The sequence below is a fragment of the Dendropsophus ebraccatus genome, chromosome 15, assembly GCF_027789765.1.
Source record: "Dendropsophus ebraccatus isolate aDenEbr1 chromosome 15, aDenEbr1.pat, whole genome shotgun sequence".
Classification (NCBI taxonomy): domain Eukaryota; kingdom Metazoa; phylum Chordata; class Amphibia; order Anura; family Hylidae; genus Dendropsophus; species Dendropsophus ebraccatus.
Genome location: NC_091468.1, coordinates 24,605,129 through 24,621,983, shown reverse-complemented (window position 1 = coordinate 24,621,983; position 16,855 = coordinate 24,605,129). Strand labels below are relative to the sequence as shown.

The window sequence follows — 16,855 nt, the reverse complement described above, 5'->3', positions numbered from 1 at the left end:
CTATAGATGCAGGCACTTAGGCACTTTAGGCACTTTGCATGCTGAGCACTCCACCCCCCCCCCCCCCCCCGCGGCCCCAGCGTGGCATGGCGAATACCTTGGCATTGCTGGCAGGCTGGCGCCCCAGCACCGAATACTCAGCACCCAGTACTACTGAGCGGCACCCCCCGGCTGTCAGTAGTACTGGGTGCTGGGTACTGGGGTGCCTGATGCTCTGCTTGATGCCCGCTCTTTTCATCAAACAGATGCAAACGAGAAAGGAAGGAGGCCGAGAACATCTTAGTTTGGGGACCGCTTCTGTCCAGTGTCGGACTGGGGTACCTGGGGCCCACCAGAGGAAATGATCCTTGGGGCCACCAATATAGAACCAGTGAGACACGACATGCTGACCCCGTCCTTTTCTGGATTCATATGTATCTGTGACAAATCCTTCCTTAAAAACATTTTCAGTCGAACTAAAACTCTCAGAACCCCCTACATTTATACAGCTCTCAGGGTATGCTGAGAGGACAACCCTTTAATAAATCACTGGTGGCTGCAATCTGTGGGTGACAACCATCAGCTCTGAAGGTCCAGCAATATATCTGTCTATAGTGTATTACAACTCCTAGCATATCCTGAGGGCTGCAAACTGTCACTACATGCTGGGAGTTGTAGTGCCTGCAGCTGTTGTAGTTTGGTCCTAGGTGCATTATACACTGGATGCTTTGTGGTATATAAGAATACATAGATCTGTGGGGGCTCAGTGTAGGGAAGTGACCCCAGAACATCACTAATAGGGGATAGGGGTAGATGTTTTTGTTTCCCCTATTAGTGTTTCCCCTATTAGTGCTGTTCTGGGGTCACTTCCCTACACTGAGCCGCCACAGATCTATGTATTCTGATCTCCCACAAAGCACCCAGTGTATAATGCACCTAGGACCCAACTACAACAGCTGCAGGCACTACAACTCCCAGCATTTACTGACAGTCTGCAGCCCTCAGGATATGCTGGGAGTTGTAGTAGTTGGATTCTAGTTTAAAAGTTTGCGCTAGTGTACTGTAATGACCGCGGGGCTGTGTCAGTACACTACCGCAAACAATACACTGACCTATTTAGACCCCAATGGTACCCAGGCTCTGCACACTATAGAAGTGATTACAGTGCAGTTACTGATGACTCACAGGCGCAGCCATCATGAAGACTTCTTCGAGCACAACTCATCTGCAGAGGGGCAGCTGGGGTGACAGGGGGAGGGGGAGAAGCGGGGGGACAGGGAGAGCAGCTGAAGTGACAGAGGGGGAGCAGCTGTGATGACAGGGGAGAAGTTGGGGGGCAGGGGGAGAAGATGGGGGGCATCTGGGGTGATAGGGGCAGGGGGAGCAGCTAGGGTGACAGGAGAAGTTGGGGGGCAGGGAGAGAAGTTGGGTCAGCTGGGGTGATAGGGGCAGGGGGAGAAGCAGAGGGCAGGGTGAGCAGCTTGGGGCAGGGAGAGAATCTGGGGGGGCAGGGAGAGAAGCTGGGGGGCAGGGAAAGAAGCTGGGGGCAGGGAAAGAAGCTGGGGGCAGAGAGAGAGGCTGGGGGGACAGAGTGAGAAGCTGGGGGGGCAGGGATTGAAGGTAGGGGGCAGGGGGATTGAGGGGCTAAAGGTACAGGGAGAGAAGCTGGGGGGCAGGGAGATCGGCCAAGGGGCTGGAGGGGCAGGTAGAGAAGCTGGGGGGGGGCAGAGAGAGAATCTGGGGGTAGGGGGGGGGATCGGCCAAGGGGCTGGAGGTACAGGGAGAGAAGCTGGGGGGCAGGGGGATCGGCCGAGGGGCTGGAGGAGCAGGGAGAGAAGCTGGGGGTAGGGGGATCGGCCGAGGGGCTGGAGGTACAGGGAGAGAAGCTGGGGGGCAGAGGGATCTGGCGAGGGGCTGGAGGGGCAGGGAGAGAATCTGGGGGGCAGGGGGATCGGCCGAGGGGCTGGAGGGGCAGGGAGAGAAGCTGGGAGGCAGGTGGATCGTCCGAGGGGCTGGAGGGGCAGGGTAGGCAGGCTGGCCAGGTGAGCTTCCGGCAGACAGCCTGTTACACACAGGCACGGAAGCTCACAGCAGCAGCATGCCCGGACTTCCTGCTCGGCGCGATGACGTCACTGTGCAGCTTTGCCGAGCAGGAAGTCGCGGCACCGCGGGCTGCTGCTGTGAGCTTCCGTGCCTGTGTGTAACAGGCTGTCTGTCGGAAGCTCATCCGGCTGACACCACGCAACCCCCCTGGGCACGGACATTACGGGTGGGGGGCGGCAGAGGGGGGTTGAAGAAAAAAATAATAAAAATGCACCAGCCAGAACCCGGAACCCTGCTTCCGGGTTCGGGTTGGTGGGGGCCCTTTTGTGGTGGGGGCCCCGAGGCACGTGCCCCTGGTGCCCATTCCTTAATCCGGCCCTGGCTGTATAACCTTCTGTTTTTTTGTCTGTACTTAAGCCACAAGCAGTGTGCAACCTGCAGTGTGAACAGAGTCCTAGATGTGCTGCCGATTTTTCCTTTTTTTCTGATCAATGCTATGCAATGGCATAGCATTGAACAGCATATGCAATCCAATGATTGCATATAATAGACCCCCAGTAGGACAGCAGGGAGAATTCCAGCCATTTTTAAAATCCAGCAGCCGGCAGGGGGAAATTTGACAACAAGTATGAACTTACTTCTCCCCAGTGAGCGGCGCGACCGGCCTAGGGACTCTAGCCGGCTCCGGAATATCCAGTTCTGCACATGTCACGGCCTTGCTGATAGACTGGCCACTCAGCCATTCAGTGACTCGGGCGGGACACCACTCTAGTCACTGATTGGCTGAGCAACCAGTCAATCAGCTGGGACAGGCTTTTTTCCCAAGTCATGATGTCATCACAACTCAGGGGAAAGTGCCTTCGGCGGGGGTCCCGAGGCCGGTCCCGATGCTCACTGCAGGCACTAGGAGAGGTAAGTTCGTATTTGTTATCAAATTTCCCCCTACCCCTGCCAGCTTCTTGTTTTTCAAAAAAGGACGAACTTCTCCTGTAAAGGACAAGTCTACCATTTTTTAAATATACCAGCTTTTCCCCAATAAAAGTTTAAATGACCCCCTTTCCCATTATACAAATAAAGTGTAAAAATATTTATAAATAAATATATATTATATATATTATTATAAATGTAAATATAATGCTATGTAGAACTCAAAGCCATGTCTTGTCCAGGGTCATGTTGTTGGTATCCAGTAAATCTTCAAAGCATTGTTGGGAATGTTGTTCACATAATTTCTACAAAAGCAGAAACAGAAAAAAAGAAAGGTAAGTACATGTATATACATAAAAGTATACAGGTCATAGAATGACACCATGTAGATATGTCCACTCAATGGGATGTCTAGGTCCTGTGGTGATGTTCATTTCGAGCACCTACACATAAACAAGTCAGCAGGGGGATTATACTCTAAAGTCCAAATTAATGCCCTGTGGTGCTAAGCTCCCCAGGGTATATATCCATTTCAGCTCCCTTCTCTTTAGGGAACCCTCCCGATCACCACCCCTTCTGCTGCGTGGAATTCTATCAATAATAGCGAATTTGAGGTCATTTATCCGGTGTGATGCTTCCAGAAAGTGTCTCGAGACTGGTAGATCCATTCGACCTGTACGGATAGTGGATCTGTGTTTATTAATTCTGGCCTTACATTGCATCGTGGTTTCCCCAACATATAGCATACCACACGGACAGGTCAGTACATATACTACAAAATCGGATGCACATGTCAAATAATCATGTATTTTATATTCCTTATTGGTGCGTGGATGTTTGAAGGAAGACCCCTTTATCAGTAATGGGCAGTTGTTACATCCCAAACAGGGAAAACATCCTGTCCTAGGTTTACCAATATGTGTTTGAACACTTGAACTGCTTGGGCCTACATCAGTTTTCACCAGTGTATCTTTCAGATTTGTCGTGCGTCTGTATGCCATTCTAGGATTGTTGGAAAACTCAGCAATATTGGGATATGCTCTACCAAGAATCTGCCACTCTTTTCTTATGATTCTTGCTATTCGGTTGCTGTATTCGAAATATGTAGTTACCATTGTTAACCGGGGACCCCCTTCACTGGATCTAATATGTGTCGGTGATAGGGCTTTTTCTCGTTGTTGAGTAATTAATCTGTGTGGATGCTTTCTGTCTGCAAATTTCCTACACATCTCGTCCATCCTCCCAGGGAGTCTCTTAGGGTCCTGTACAATCCTCCCCACCCTTATTAGTTGACTATAGGGTAGTGACCTTACCATTGGTCTGGGATGGTGGCTACTGTAAAGCAGGAGGTTATTCCTATCTGTTGGTTTTACAAACAGATCGGTCGTCAATCTGTTTCCTTCCTTGTAGACCCATGTGTCTAAGAATTGGATGCCCTCCAGAGATTTGACTACTGTAAACTTAATGTTGGGGTCCACTGAGTTAAGATGTATGAAAAACTCGTCAAGTGCTGTCTCCGAACCCCGCCAGATCAGGAAAATGTCGTCTATGTATCTCCACCACCTCAGGACTAGCCTGAAGTGGTGGGACACATAGACGTACCTACTCTCGAAGTCTGCCATATACATATTGGCATACGTAGGTGCCACGTTACTTCCCATCGCGGTCCCACAGCGTTGGGCATAGAATTTGTCCTGAAACAGGAAGTAGTTTTCTGTCAGTATAGTTTTGAGAAGGTCTAATAAGAATGTGACTGCATGTGGGGAAATGTCCGAGTACTCCAAAGCCTCTCTGACCACCCCCACCCCCTTGTCATGATCTATGGATGTATACAGGGACGCTACATCGAAGGAGACCAGGAAATCAGTGTCCCTGACCTCCACATCTTTCAACTTGTCAAGGAAGTCCTGTGTATCCTTGATGTAGGAACGGGCAGAAGTTGCAAAACCCCTCAGGACCTTGTCCAAATATATGGCTGTAGGTCCAAACACTGAACCCCGTCCTGATACAATTGGACGCCCTGGTGGTCTAGTGAGGCGTTTATGTATCTTTGGTAGACAGTACAATATGGGTGTTATAGGATGTGCTACCTTGAGGAAGTCCCTGAGGTTCTCATCAATGACATTTAGTGAGTATGCCTCCTCAATGATGTTATCTAGGTGTTTCATGATCCTAAATTTAGGGTCCCCATCTAACTCAACATATACTTCACTGTCAGCCAACTGTGAAAAAATCTCGTCCATGTAATCCTTGGTGTCCATCACCACCAAGGCCCCACCTTTGTCGGCGGGCTTGATGGTGATGGACCTGTTGTTGCGTAATTCTCTGAGGGCTGATCTTTCTGGTCCTGAAAGATTATTGAACCTATCCCTATTCTGTGAATTCTTAAGAGCCTTTTGCTATAAGCCCAGAAATGTAGGAGTCTAAGCAATCCTCTCCATTATTTTCTTTAGCTTAGTAACCTTCTCAATACCTCAACATTTTATCCTATTACACATGACTTTAGTTTACAGGTGGGGGATGAGGGTTTTTGATGACTAGAGATGAGCGAGCCGGGTTCAGGTTCGAGTCCGTCCGAACTCGAACGTCCGGCATTTGATTAGCGGGGGCTGCTGAATTTGGATAAAGTTCTAAGGTTGTCTGAAAAACATGGATACAGCCAATGACTATATCCATGTTTTCCACATAGCCTTAGGGCTTTATTCAAGTTCAGCAGCCACCGCAAATCAAATGCTGAAAGCTCGGGTTCGGATCGACTCGAGCATGGTCGAGGTTTGCTCATCTCTATTAATGACCCTTTAAGATCAAACATGACGCCACCCAGGGCCCTAGCTCCCTTATTTTCCTGTTAGTTCCCTACTGTGCTGAGATGCGACTCATTTCACATGTATGATCCTTCCCTCCTGGCATGCCCCCAATTGCCACCTGTGGACAATTTTTCGAAAAAAAAGTCAACAGCACTCTTAGGCACAATGCTTAGATACTCATTTTTATTTGCATAATGCACTTATGGAAGAATTTTTCTGTTGGTAATTTTTCTGACATTTTGCATTAAACCATATTAATTCAAAAACTATTAGTATGATTTATTAGTAGCAGAACATTAGCACCACATATAGGGACATTTCAGTCACCTATGTGGAAACTACAATGTCCTCAAGATCAGTTAGTCAGGTTGGTATGCTGGAGAAAAGTTTAAAAGAAATAAAAATATTAGGAAAAAATTAGGAAATTAGGAAAAATGTGATAAAATAATCTCCTGTTAATGCAGTTTAGACAAAACCATGGTGTGCAGAGACAAGGGTGATGAACTTTCATTTGTAAAAACTTTTGATATGACATAGAGACATCACAGTAGAGGGACAAAGTCACAATGGGTCTAAACGTTGCTGTTTGCTAGGTGATGGAATAAACTTTGAAATTTATCTGATGCTGTTTGACTCCTCTCTACTGTGATATCTTCTGGTGAGTATTGGGACAGCTGACCTTCCAGTGTGCATCCCCACCACTATTGCGACGTATTGGCCCTGGTTCCATTGTGCTGTTGGATTCTTTACCTTTTGATATGTCATAGAGAAATGTCAAAAGTTTTGATTCGTCCGGGTCTGAGTGTTCAGACACGTAGTGATTGGAAGAACTAGTAGGGAGAGGACCACGCTACAGAATGTCTTCTCCCTGCTCTGTGTAAGAAAAAAGAGTCGGGCTCCATAGACTTACAATATGAGCCATTATGATCCTGAAGTGGAGGTATTATTTATTATTAGTATGGCGGTATTATATAGACACTGCAGTAATAATATATGGTCCTCGTGTCGAGGTATTATTTATTAGTATGGTGGTAGTCTAAGTCACTGCAGTGATTATATATAATCCTGATGTGGTGGTATTATTTAGTATGGTATGTTATTTAGTTACTATGTGGTTGTAACATATATACTGTATGTATATGTTAAACCCACCTCCTCCCCTACCCTCAAAAAATCCTGCATATACACCGTATCTTATGTAACACAAATCAGTCTCTGCAAGGAGAAGACCAAGAAATGATTATTATATGGATATATAAAATATAGTTTAAAAGACAGGCCAGAACAAAGTCTCTTATTGAAAGCTTTAATAGTATCCAGAACAGTGAGGACCAAAGGACCAAATCTTATTCATACGTCCTTAATATACGCAGAGATTTACAGAATCCTCCAGTAATTTAGTCTGCACCATTATTGGCATCCATTCTGGGAAAAGAAAAATTTATTAATATTAATAACCATACATCTATAAAAAGAATCTTCTTTATATGTTTTTTTTTTTTTGTTTGTTTTTTTTAGATAGAAAGAAGAGACCCTGAAATATAAAGTTTACCTAGTAGACACTAAACAGGGTATGACTATTTTAAATATTTTGCTAATAAAGTACAAATACAACATAATAACATTTAATGCAATGTCTCCTTACATATGTCTTAAACGTTTCATATGTTTTGCTTTTTTCCAAAAACATACTTTAATAATTTCCAGCACCATATTCTAATTACCTGTTAAAGGGAATGTGTCACCTAGATTTTCTTTTACTGATTAGAGTCAAATACTAACAATTGTTCTTTAGGCCAATTATTTTCTAACTGTAATTTTTTTTTATTTTTTGTACATCGTTATGGGGGCTGCCACCTTGCCTGTGCAGTTTTTAACAGCATTTAGTGACATGCTTTAAAGCAAGATTCATGGACATAGAGCAGTGTTTCGCAACCTGCGGTTGAGGGGGTACACGGGAGGTGGGGAAAAATAAATAAACGTTGGTTTTAGATGCCGGGACACTTCTATCACCCAGCAATGTCCCAACACCAGTCACCGGCAATGAGTCGTGGCGCGGGGCTACCCCGCCCCGGGCTCTGACAGTAGTGGAATGTGGACCGGAAGATGGGGCAGCCCCAGGGCCACCAGGTTGAAGCAGCAGCGGCAGCCGGTGGACGCCGGGGTTGTCCCATCTTCCGGTCCACATTCAACTTCTGTCAGAACCCAGCTGGCAGCTGGCCAGACCCCTCTCATGTGGGAATAGGATCCTACCGCCCTGATTATATCCCTGATTCTAAATCCACCCCCATCATCACCTCCTCTCACCCCCCATCATCTCCTCCTCTCACCCCCATCATCTCCTCCTCTCACCCCCCATCATCTCCTCCTCTCATCACCCATCATCTCCTCCTCTCACCCCCATCATCTCTTCCTCTCACCCCATCACCTCCTTTCACCCCATAACCTCCTCTCACCCCCATAACCTCCTCTCAGCCCATCATCTCCTCTCTAACCCATCATCTCCTCCTCTCCCCGCCCAATCATCTCCTCCTCTCTTCCCCCATCATCTCCTCCTCTCATCCCCCATCATCTCCTCCTCTCACCCCCATCATCTCCTCTCTCACCCCCATCATCTCCTCCTCTCACCCCCATCACCTCCTTTCACCCCATCACCTCCTCTCATCCCCATCATCTCCTCTCACCCCATCACCTCCTCTCACCCCATCATCTCCTCTCACCCCATCATCTCCTCTCTGCCCCATCACCTCCTATCTGCCCCATCATCACCTCCTCTCACCCCCATCATCTCTTCTCACCCCTCATCATCTCGCCCCATCATCACCTCCTCTCACCCCCATCATCTCCTCTCTGCCCCATCATCATCTCCTCTCTGCCCCATCACCTCCTCTCACCCCCATCATCTCCTCTCTGCCCCCATCATCATCTCCTCTCTGCCCCATCACCTCCTCTCACACCCATCACCAACTCCTCTCACGCCCATCACCTCCTCCTCTCACCCCCCCATCATCTCCTCTCTGCCCCCAATCACCTCCTCTCACCCCCATTATCACTTCCTCTCATCCCATCATCTCCTCTCTGCCCCACTACCTCCTCTCACCCCCAACATCTCTTCTCTCCTTCACCTCCTCTTTCCCCCCTTCACCTCCTCTCTCTTCCTCTCCTCCTTCACCTCTTTTTTCTTCCTCTCCCCTTCACCTCCTCTCCCTTCCTCTCCTCCTTCACCTCCTCTGTTTTTCTCTCCCCCTTCCTCTTCTCTCTTTCTCTCCCCCTTCACCTCCTCTCTCTTTCTCTCCCCCTTCACCTCCTCTCTCTTCCTCTTCCACTTCATCTCCTCTCTCTTCCTCTTCCACTTCATCTCCTCTCTCTTCCTCTCCCCTTCACCTCCTCTCTCTTCCTCTCCCCTTCTTTTCCCCCTCAGACCTTACTCTCCCCTTGATCTCCTTGTGGCTCAGAGACTGGAGAATAGAGGAAGACCCTCTCCATGCCCGGATTATGTGAGTATGAATATTTTTTGTGTGTGTTGGGGCAGGTGGGGAGGGAGTGAAATGGTGGGCATTACTATGGGGGCAGGGTAGGGCTGGGCGGTATACCGCAAAAATACCGATACCGTCACTGGCGTCGGTTAACCGACCTCAACTTAGCCAGGACGGTATCTGCGGTATTTTTGCTTTTCTATCTCCCTGTCAGAGTGCCCCCTCACTGCGCCCATCCTGTGAGAGCGCCCCCCCGCACACACGCACGCCGCCTGGCATTAGCGCTGTACATTATGTGCAGGGGCGCTAATATCAGAGCGGGAGGTGGTGGAGGAGCAGCAGTGTAAGAAGGCCCCGCCCCCCGCAAGTCCCGTCCAAGCGCCCGCCCTCCTTACCCGTCCGGTCCCGTCTGAGGCTCCTCACCTGTCCGATACCACCCCACCCCCAGCGGTCCAGTCCCGTCCGATGCCCCCCACCTCTCCCCTCCGAGGCTCCTCCCCCACACACCCGGCCGGCGAACACTGCCCATGTTTCCTGTGTGTGCAGGGACGCCGGCGTGTCAGAGCTGGAGGAGCAGCATTTTGGGGCGGCTGTCCTGTACTTCCCTAAGTAACAGTACAGGAGTGTAGCATAGGAGGAATGAATGGGCTGCAGCAGGCAGGATAAGTTATAGGAGACATCCTGCTGCAGCCCATTCATTCCTCCTATGCTACAGCCCTGTACTGTTACTAAGGGAACTACATTTCCCTGTATAGTAATACACCCCTATCCGCCGCCTTGTATAGTCATATACCCCTGTCTGCCCCCCCCCCCTGTATAGTCATACACCCCTGTCCCCCCCCCTGTATAGTCATACACCCCTGTCCCCCCCCTGTATAGTCATACACCCCTGTCCCCCCCCCCTGTATAGTCATACACCCCTGTCCGTCCCCCCTGTATAGTCATACACCCCTGCCCGCCCACCCCGCCTGTATAGTCATACACCCCTGTCCGCCCACCCCGCCAGTATAGTCATACATCCCTATCCCCCCTGTATAGTCATACACCCCTGTCCGTCCCCCCTGTATAGTCATACACCCCTACCCCCCCTGTATAGTCATACACCCCCATCCCCCCCCCCCACTGTATAGTCATACACCCCTATCCCCCCTGTATAGTCATATACCCCTATCCCTCCTGTATAGTCATACACCCCTGTCCACCCCCCGCCTGTATAGTCATACACCCCTGTCCACCCCCCCCGTATAGTTATACACCCCTGTCCGCCACCCCTGTATAGTTATACACCCCTGTCCGCCACCCCTGTATAGTTATACACCCCTGTCCGCCACCCCTGTATAGTTATACACCCCTGTCCGCCACCCCTGTATAGTTATACACCCCTGTCCGCCACCCCTGTATAGTCATGCTCAGTGAGTTTTTTACTTTTTTGATATTGACAGTTTTTCATAGCAAGTGGGTGTGGTTTGCAAAAAGGGGCGTGTCATCATTATCGTTCAGTTATCGTTACCGCGGCTACATGTGCGATTAATCGCGATATTGATTTTGGCCCATATCGCCCAGCCCTAGGGCAGGGGGCATTATTACTATATGGAGGGTCATAGAAGGGGATATTTTTTTTTAATGAGGGATCCTAAATACAGGGACAACCCACACACCTACTCACTTTACAGCGCATGACACCAAACAGCAGAATTATTACTGTATGGGAGCCTATAGGTAGGAAAAAGGGAGGGAAGTTAAAGGAAAACAGTGGCGCCAAAGATGTTTGGCAGGTTCTCTGGCAAGAGATAAATTGTAGCTGATATTGTAGCAAGAGATAAATTGTAGCTGATAAATTGTAGCTGTAGCTGGTCTGGGCCAGATGGAGAAGAAAAGGAAAAGTGATATCTGGCTACATGGGGAGATATCTGGCTATAGAAGGAGGTATCTTACCTACATGGGGAGATGTCTGGCTGCAAGGGGGGTAGGTATATGGCTACATGGGGGAGGTATCTGGCTTCATAGGGGGAGGTATCTGGCTTCATAGGGGGAGGTATCTGGCTTCATAGGGGGAGGTATCTGGCTACAAGGGGGAGGTATCTGGCTACATGGGGGAGGTATCTGGCTACATGGGGGGAGGTATCTGGCTACATGGGGAGGTATCTGGCTTCAGAGGGGGAAGTATCTGGCTTCATAGGGGGAGGTATCTGACTACATGGGGAGGTATCTGACTACATGGGGAGGTATCTAACTACATGGGGAGGTATCTAACTACATGGGATGGTATCTGACTATATGGGGGAGGTATCTGGCTTCATAGGGGGAAGTATCTGGCCACATGGGGGAGGAATCTGGCTTCATAGATGGAGGTATCTGGCTACATTGGGGGAGGTATCTGGCTACATTGGGGAGAGGTATCTGGCTACATTGGGGGGGGAGGTATCTGGCTACATAGAAGGAGGTATCTGACTACATGGGGAGATATCTTGCTACATATAAGAAGGTATTTTGACTACATGGGGAGGAGGTATCTGGCTACATGGGTAGAAGGTATCTGGCTACATAGGGGAGATATCTGGCTACATAGGAGGCCTCTTGACTACATGGGGGAGGTATCTGGCTGCAGAGGGACATATCCAGCTCTGTGGGATATATCCCATCTGCTTCTCTTGCACCCGGTTTACTGACGGCCTGCTCAGCCAATTGGTGCACAGTCCCACCGTAACCACTGATTGGATGAGCAGGCTGTCAGTGAGCCAGGAGCCAGAGAAGCAGGTGGAAGTACAGGCAGGTAAGTATGATCTTACAGCTAATTAGGTAAATAGGCAGCGGCTACATTCTCGCAGCAGAATGAAAATCCTCTGTGAGAATACAGAGCCATAGGCCATAACAGTACAGAGTATTGCAGTCGATTTTGCTGCGAAACATACCCTAAATCTACCCTGAGGCAATGTTATTAATGGATGGCATCCTTCGGGGTACTTGGCTGGAGCATCTTGTCGCATAGGGGTACTTGGCTTGAAAAGGTTGAGAAACACTGACATAGAGGACGATAGCCTCTGTCCCTTTGAGATTAATGTAGAACACTACTTGAGTGCACTCTGCAACCTTAGAAGAGGTTATTCCACAGGGAGCTGCTATTGTCTCCTCTATCTACTGGTGTCACATTTCGCTGTTACATCTGGTCTCTAGTCTATGGCAGGGTATAAGAGGAACATAAACATGGCTGACCTGACCAGGAGGTCTTCACACAGGTGGGGCCAATTGGACACCAGATATGGGATCACAGTTATCTCCTGACGTTTGGGGTAACTGGACATCACAAAACAGGAAGTGGTTAAAGGGTTCAGTGACTTTGTCTGTAGATGTCATGAAGCAATGGGGGACTCCCTGCCAAATGACAGGAGATTTGGGATCATTTTACTCAAACACTGAATGACCTTAGGAGCAGTTTACCCATAATTCGTATCAGAATCCACATGAGTATCATACAGATTTTGAAGCAGATTTGCTGTGGATTTTACTCACTGTGCAGAGTCTTCTGGAAAACTCTTAAGGAAAACCTGTAGGAGGAAGGAAGACTCGTGCTCTTCCTGCTCGGTGAAAGGAACAATGCCGTATCTCCCTGGTGGCAGGTTATATTTCTCGGTGATGTCCAATGTATATTCAGACGGTGGTTTTGAAATATATGTTGAAGTGTCTGGGAGCTGTAAGATATAAAGAGAATGGAAGTCAGCATCGCTATAATATCATATAAAGAGCATAAGAATAAAAAGATCAGCAGAGATACAATATGTGGTATAATACTGGAGATAATAATAACAACTCCATTTCTTTTTCCAATGTGTATATGTCATGACCTTAAATATAATAATACAGTGATACCTTGGTTTAAGAGTAACTTGGATTAAGAGCGTTTTGCAAGAAGAGCTCACAGTTTTTCAAAATTGTAACTTGGTTTAAGAGCATTGCTTTGGTTTAAGAGTTCCCTGTACTGGGTTGAAGGGGAAGCGGGGGAGGGGCATGGTCTGCATAGTGTGGTCTACAGCACTATACTCTGACCCAGGAATTCACTGTCCTCCTGCACATCTCTGTGACTTCCTAATTGGTCCAGGCTGAACACACACCCCTTCTGCATTGCTGTCATGTGACCACATAGACCTCTGACAGCCGCCCTGCTTCTCTATTCTAGCCTGTTGTACTACGCTACTGCATTATGGGTATCTACAGCTTCTTCCTGTATCTACAAATTGCTGCTGTATTTTCAGGGTTTTGCACTTACTATTCATTATACTCCACATGCTGATTGCTATACTCTACAGTAACTTATAATATGACATATTTAGCTGTTTCTCATTGTTTTTTTGGGGTGTGGAACCAATTGTCTACATTTCAATGATTACTTATGGGAAAATTTGCTTTGGTTTAAGAGTGGATTTGGATTACAAACACGGTCCCGGAATGAATTATGCTTGTAATCCAAGGCATCACTGTATAATATAATAATCATGCAACATATTAATAATAAACATCATCATAATCCCACTCTATAATGATATACAGTATTTACATCAACCTGCTATACGAATGGGTAAAATCTGTTAAAATACTGTTAATTAAAAAGTAAATTATAAATATATATATATATATATATATATATATATATACAGTATATATTTATTTACAGTAGACACCCCTTGTTGACCATTTTATAAAAAAAAATCCCAACAACCACTGGTCATCAACGTAGTCCACCGAATCTGCCATAATCCACAGAATACCGATATCTGAAAAACAAAAAGGGAGAAATACACAAAAAAACACGCAAACAGGAGCACAACACCCATCATTGTGAGCGGTGTTGTTGCCCTTACAGTATGCAGCATCTTTAAAGATTGCTGACTACAGTGTGGCACCCAAGGGATTAAAGGAGGATGCATTGCATCCCCCTTAACCCTTTGGGTGCCATACTGAACAATCTGATGTCAGACTGCACCCATACCAGCAAATAAGGGGTTAAGTTACCCTCCTTCCTTGCTGGGATGGGTGCCGTGCAGGTGAAGGGGGAGAGCTTTATACTCGCCCTCCGAGGTCTTCTATCTTTGCCAGAGCCCGGCACAATGAGTTCAGTGTGTCGGCTCCGGCTCCTTATATGTCCACCCAGCCAATCAGCTGGGCGGACATATAAAACAATGTTTCTTCTAATGTTGCTATTGTGATCAAAAAATAGCATAACTAGAAGAAACATTTGCTGTTTTAATTAAATCTAAAGTATTACCTTAAGCTGTATTATCGGCATTAGCGATCCCCAGCATTAATACAGCTCCATGTAATACGTAATATTTAATTAATAAAGCAAATTTTCGGTCTAAGAAAGCTATTATTCTTTTACAATAGGATAATTCAGTGAATTCTGGCCGCAGAAAACTGACCTGTCAGTTTTTTCCGGCGCCGCATGGGATCCCGGCCGCAGCGCATATGATGTGTGTACGCTCCGGCCGGGATCCCATTCAACATCAAGCTATGTCACACACCGCAAAACTATGGCCGTACTTCTGCGGCGAGAACTACGGCCGTAGTTTTACGTAGTGTGAACATAGCCTAAATAACATCTTAAATATCATAGCAAAGATTTGATCTGCAGGGGTGCATGGATGTGGAGACCCTACCAATTGATCAGCTGAGCACTGTGCCCACTGCTAGTCATCACTCTATGGAGTTCTGTGAATCCATACACTGCTTTAGGAGAGAGGAGCTTCTGCCCATCTACCTAGCTAACTTGAGGATACCTACCTAGCTTATATAAAGGGCCCATCTACCCGACTTATATGGAGCTTCCATCTTATTACAAGCTAATGAGAGCCTACCTAATATGGGGGCTCAACCTACCTAGCTATTATGGGGGCAGTCTACCTACCTAGCTGAAATGGGGGTGGGGGCTTGCATACAGTACCTTGCAAATGTGATGGTACTTAAAAGCCCAGTTAATAAGGGGGAGGGGGGCTACCTACCTACCTACAATGCAAAATTTGCTGCAAGGTCCAGGTGCAGCTACTACCGTGGCAGCCCTATAACTGTACCGTTGTATGGGGCCTTCTATGTACTGTATGTATGGGATGTGTGTCTGTTGCTGTATATGTGAATATGAGACAGTGTACCTCCCATAAATGTGGGTATTAAAGAAGCAATTCAGCCATGCTAAGTGAGAAACAAATCCCAGCATCCCTCTGGGTATTAAATGCAAGCCGCACGCAATGAACGCAATCAACATAATCAATATAACTAAATACCGGGATACATTGTATTCTGTGGCTGACTGCTGCGACAATTATTAAACTATAGAATCAGCATTATGAATCTCCTGTCATCCCTGTCCCATTCATAACTTATCATCGTTCTTATCCACACACCCATCCTCTCAATTGTCCAGTGGGCTCCACCTACCTCATACAGCACAAAGCTAATCGGCAGCCAGTGACCAAATTTCTGCCGGTTCCTGCTGCTTTGCATAAGGGATATAACCACGTTTGTTCTGCCCTCGTCTCCAGATTCAGTCACTGTTATATCGTACTGGGGATTCTTCACAATAATATCTAAAGAGAGAGTAATATTTGGTTTATGTCTTTATATATAGTATAGAGGATAGCAAAGAGGATCCCGAGTCTTGACAGAATTACCTTCAACGGAAAAATCCCAAGCAATGTTGTATGTGGTCCATTCACCGGGGACCATAATTCTCTGCCATTTCTTGTTTTGATCTCTCCAATCTAAAAAATCAGGAACCTGATTGCAGATAGTGATGTTGGAAAATTCTCTCATGAAATCCTCCCAGCAAATCCTGGGAAAATACAAAGTATAATTAAACTTCTAATAGTACAACAACTCTCTAGTCCCAAACGTGCTGAAGTATTCATATTTGAAAATTACACATTATTGTTTATAGGACCACCTTATGATTGGGGCCCAGCATTATATTGTGTAAATGGTTCAATGTTTCTATTAGTAAAATGGGGGCTTTAAGTATTTCGCAGGATGTCGACCACTTGTACTGATGACCTATGAGTAATGGCCCTTCTGGCTGCCCATGCCTGTAGCTATTCAGATGCCTGAAAGGATGTACATCATAGTATAGAAGTCTTGTCTCCAAATCCCTGATCCAATTGGTTTTTGGCTCCATGCAGGCAAGTGCCATAGAGTGCTCTCTGGAACCTCGTTCCCTATGGCAGCCACATGGACCTGTGACCCAGATGGCTTTTATTAGGTATGTGGATGGTGGAAGTAAAAGAGTCACATTGAGCCCCCTTTCCATCATAGTCATGGGTTCACAAGTGTGGAAGTGTGGATGTCTACAAAATTCACCATGGGTCCTTGGAAAGGCCAACCTGCCATCTGCCATCTTCAGTGCCAACACTGTTGCCCTGAAGATGATGACATTTATAAGTTTTTGTGTACTGTGTTCAGTTCAGCTCTTTCCTCTTTGCTATAACTAGATTCCAACTAGAGTTCCGATTCCAATATCCAAACATTTTGGTATTTTAGGTTAACTCTCAAAATCGTTGCCACAGTTTAGATACATTATGGTGATCTTGGGTGGGCTTTTCCGCAATGCTTTGCACAGTCCTCCCTCTAGCAGATCCATAA

The 16,855-nt window shown here is 47.0% G+C and overlaps 1 protein-coding gene across 4 annotated transcripts in view; it reads right to left on the bottom strand.

The window, feature by feature from the left end:
- Positions 1-7,046: 7,046 nt before the first annotated feature.
- LOC138774209 (calpain-8-like) overlaps positions 7,047-16,855 on the bottom strand; it is a 43,964-nt gene continuing 34,155 nt past the window's right edge. For all 4 annotated transcript variants that reach the window (XM_069954897.1, XM_069954898.1, XM_069954896.1 and 1 more), the window contains 4 exons: positions 15,892-16,052; positions 15,659-15,807; positions 12,743-12,921; positions 7,047-7,181 (listed from right to left, as the gene is read on the bottom strand). In XM_069954897.1, coding sequence (XP_069810998.1) covers positions 7,154-7,181; positions 12,743-12,921; positions 15,659-15,807; positions 15,892-16,052 — 517 coding nt within the window. In that variant the 3' untranslated portion in view covers positions 7,047-7,153. The remainder of the gene's footprint in view (positions 7,182-12,742; positions 12,922-15,658; positions 15,808-15,891; positions 16,053-16,855) is intronic.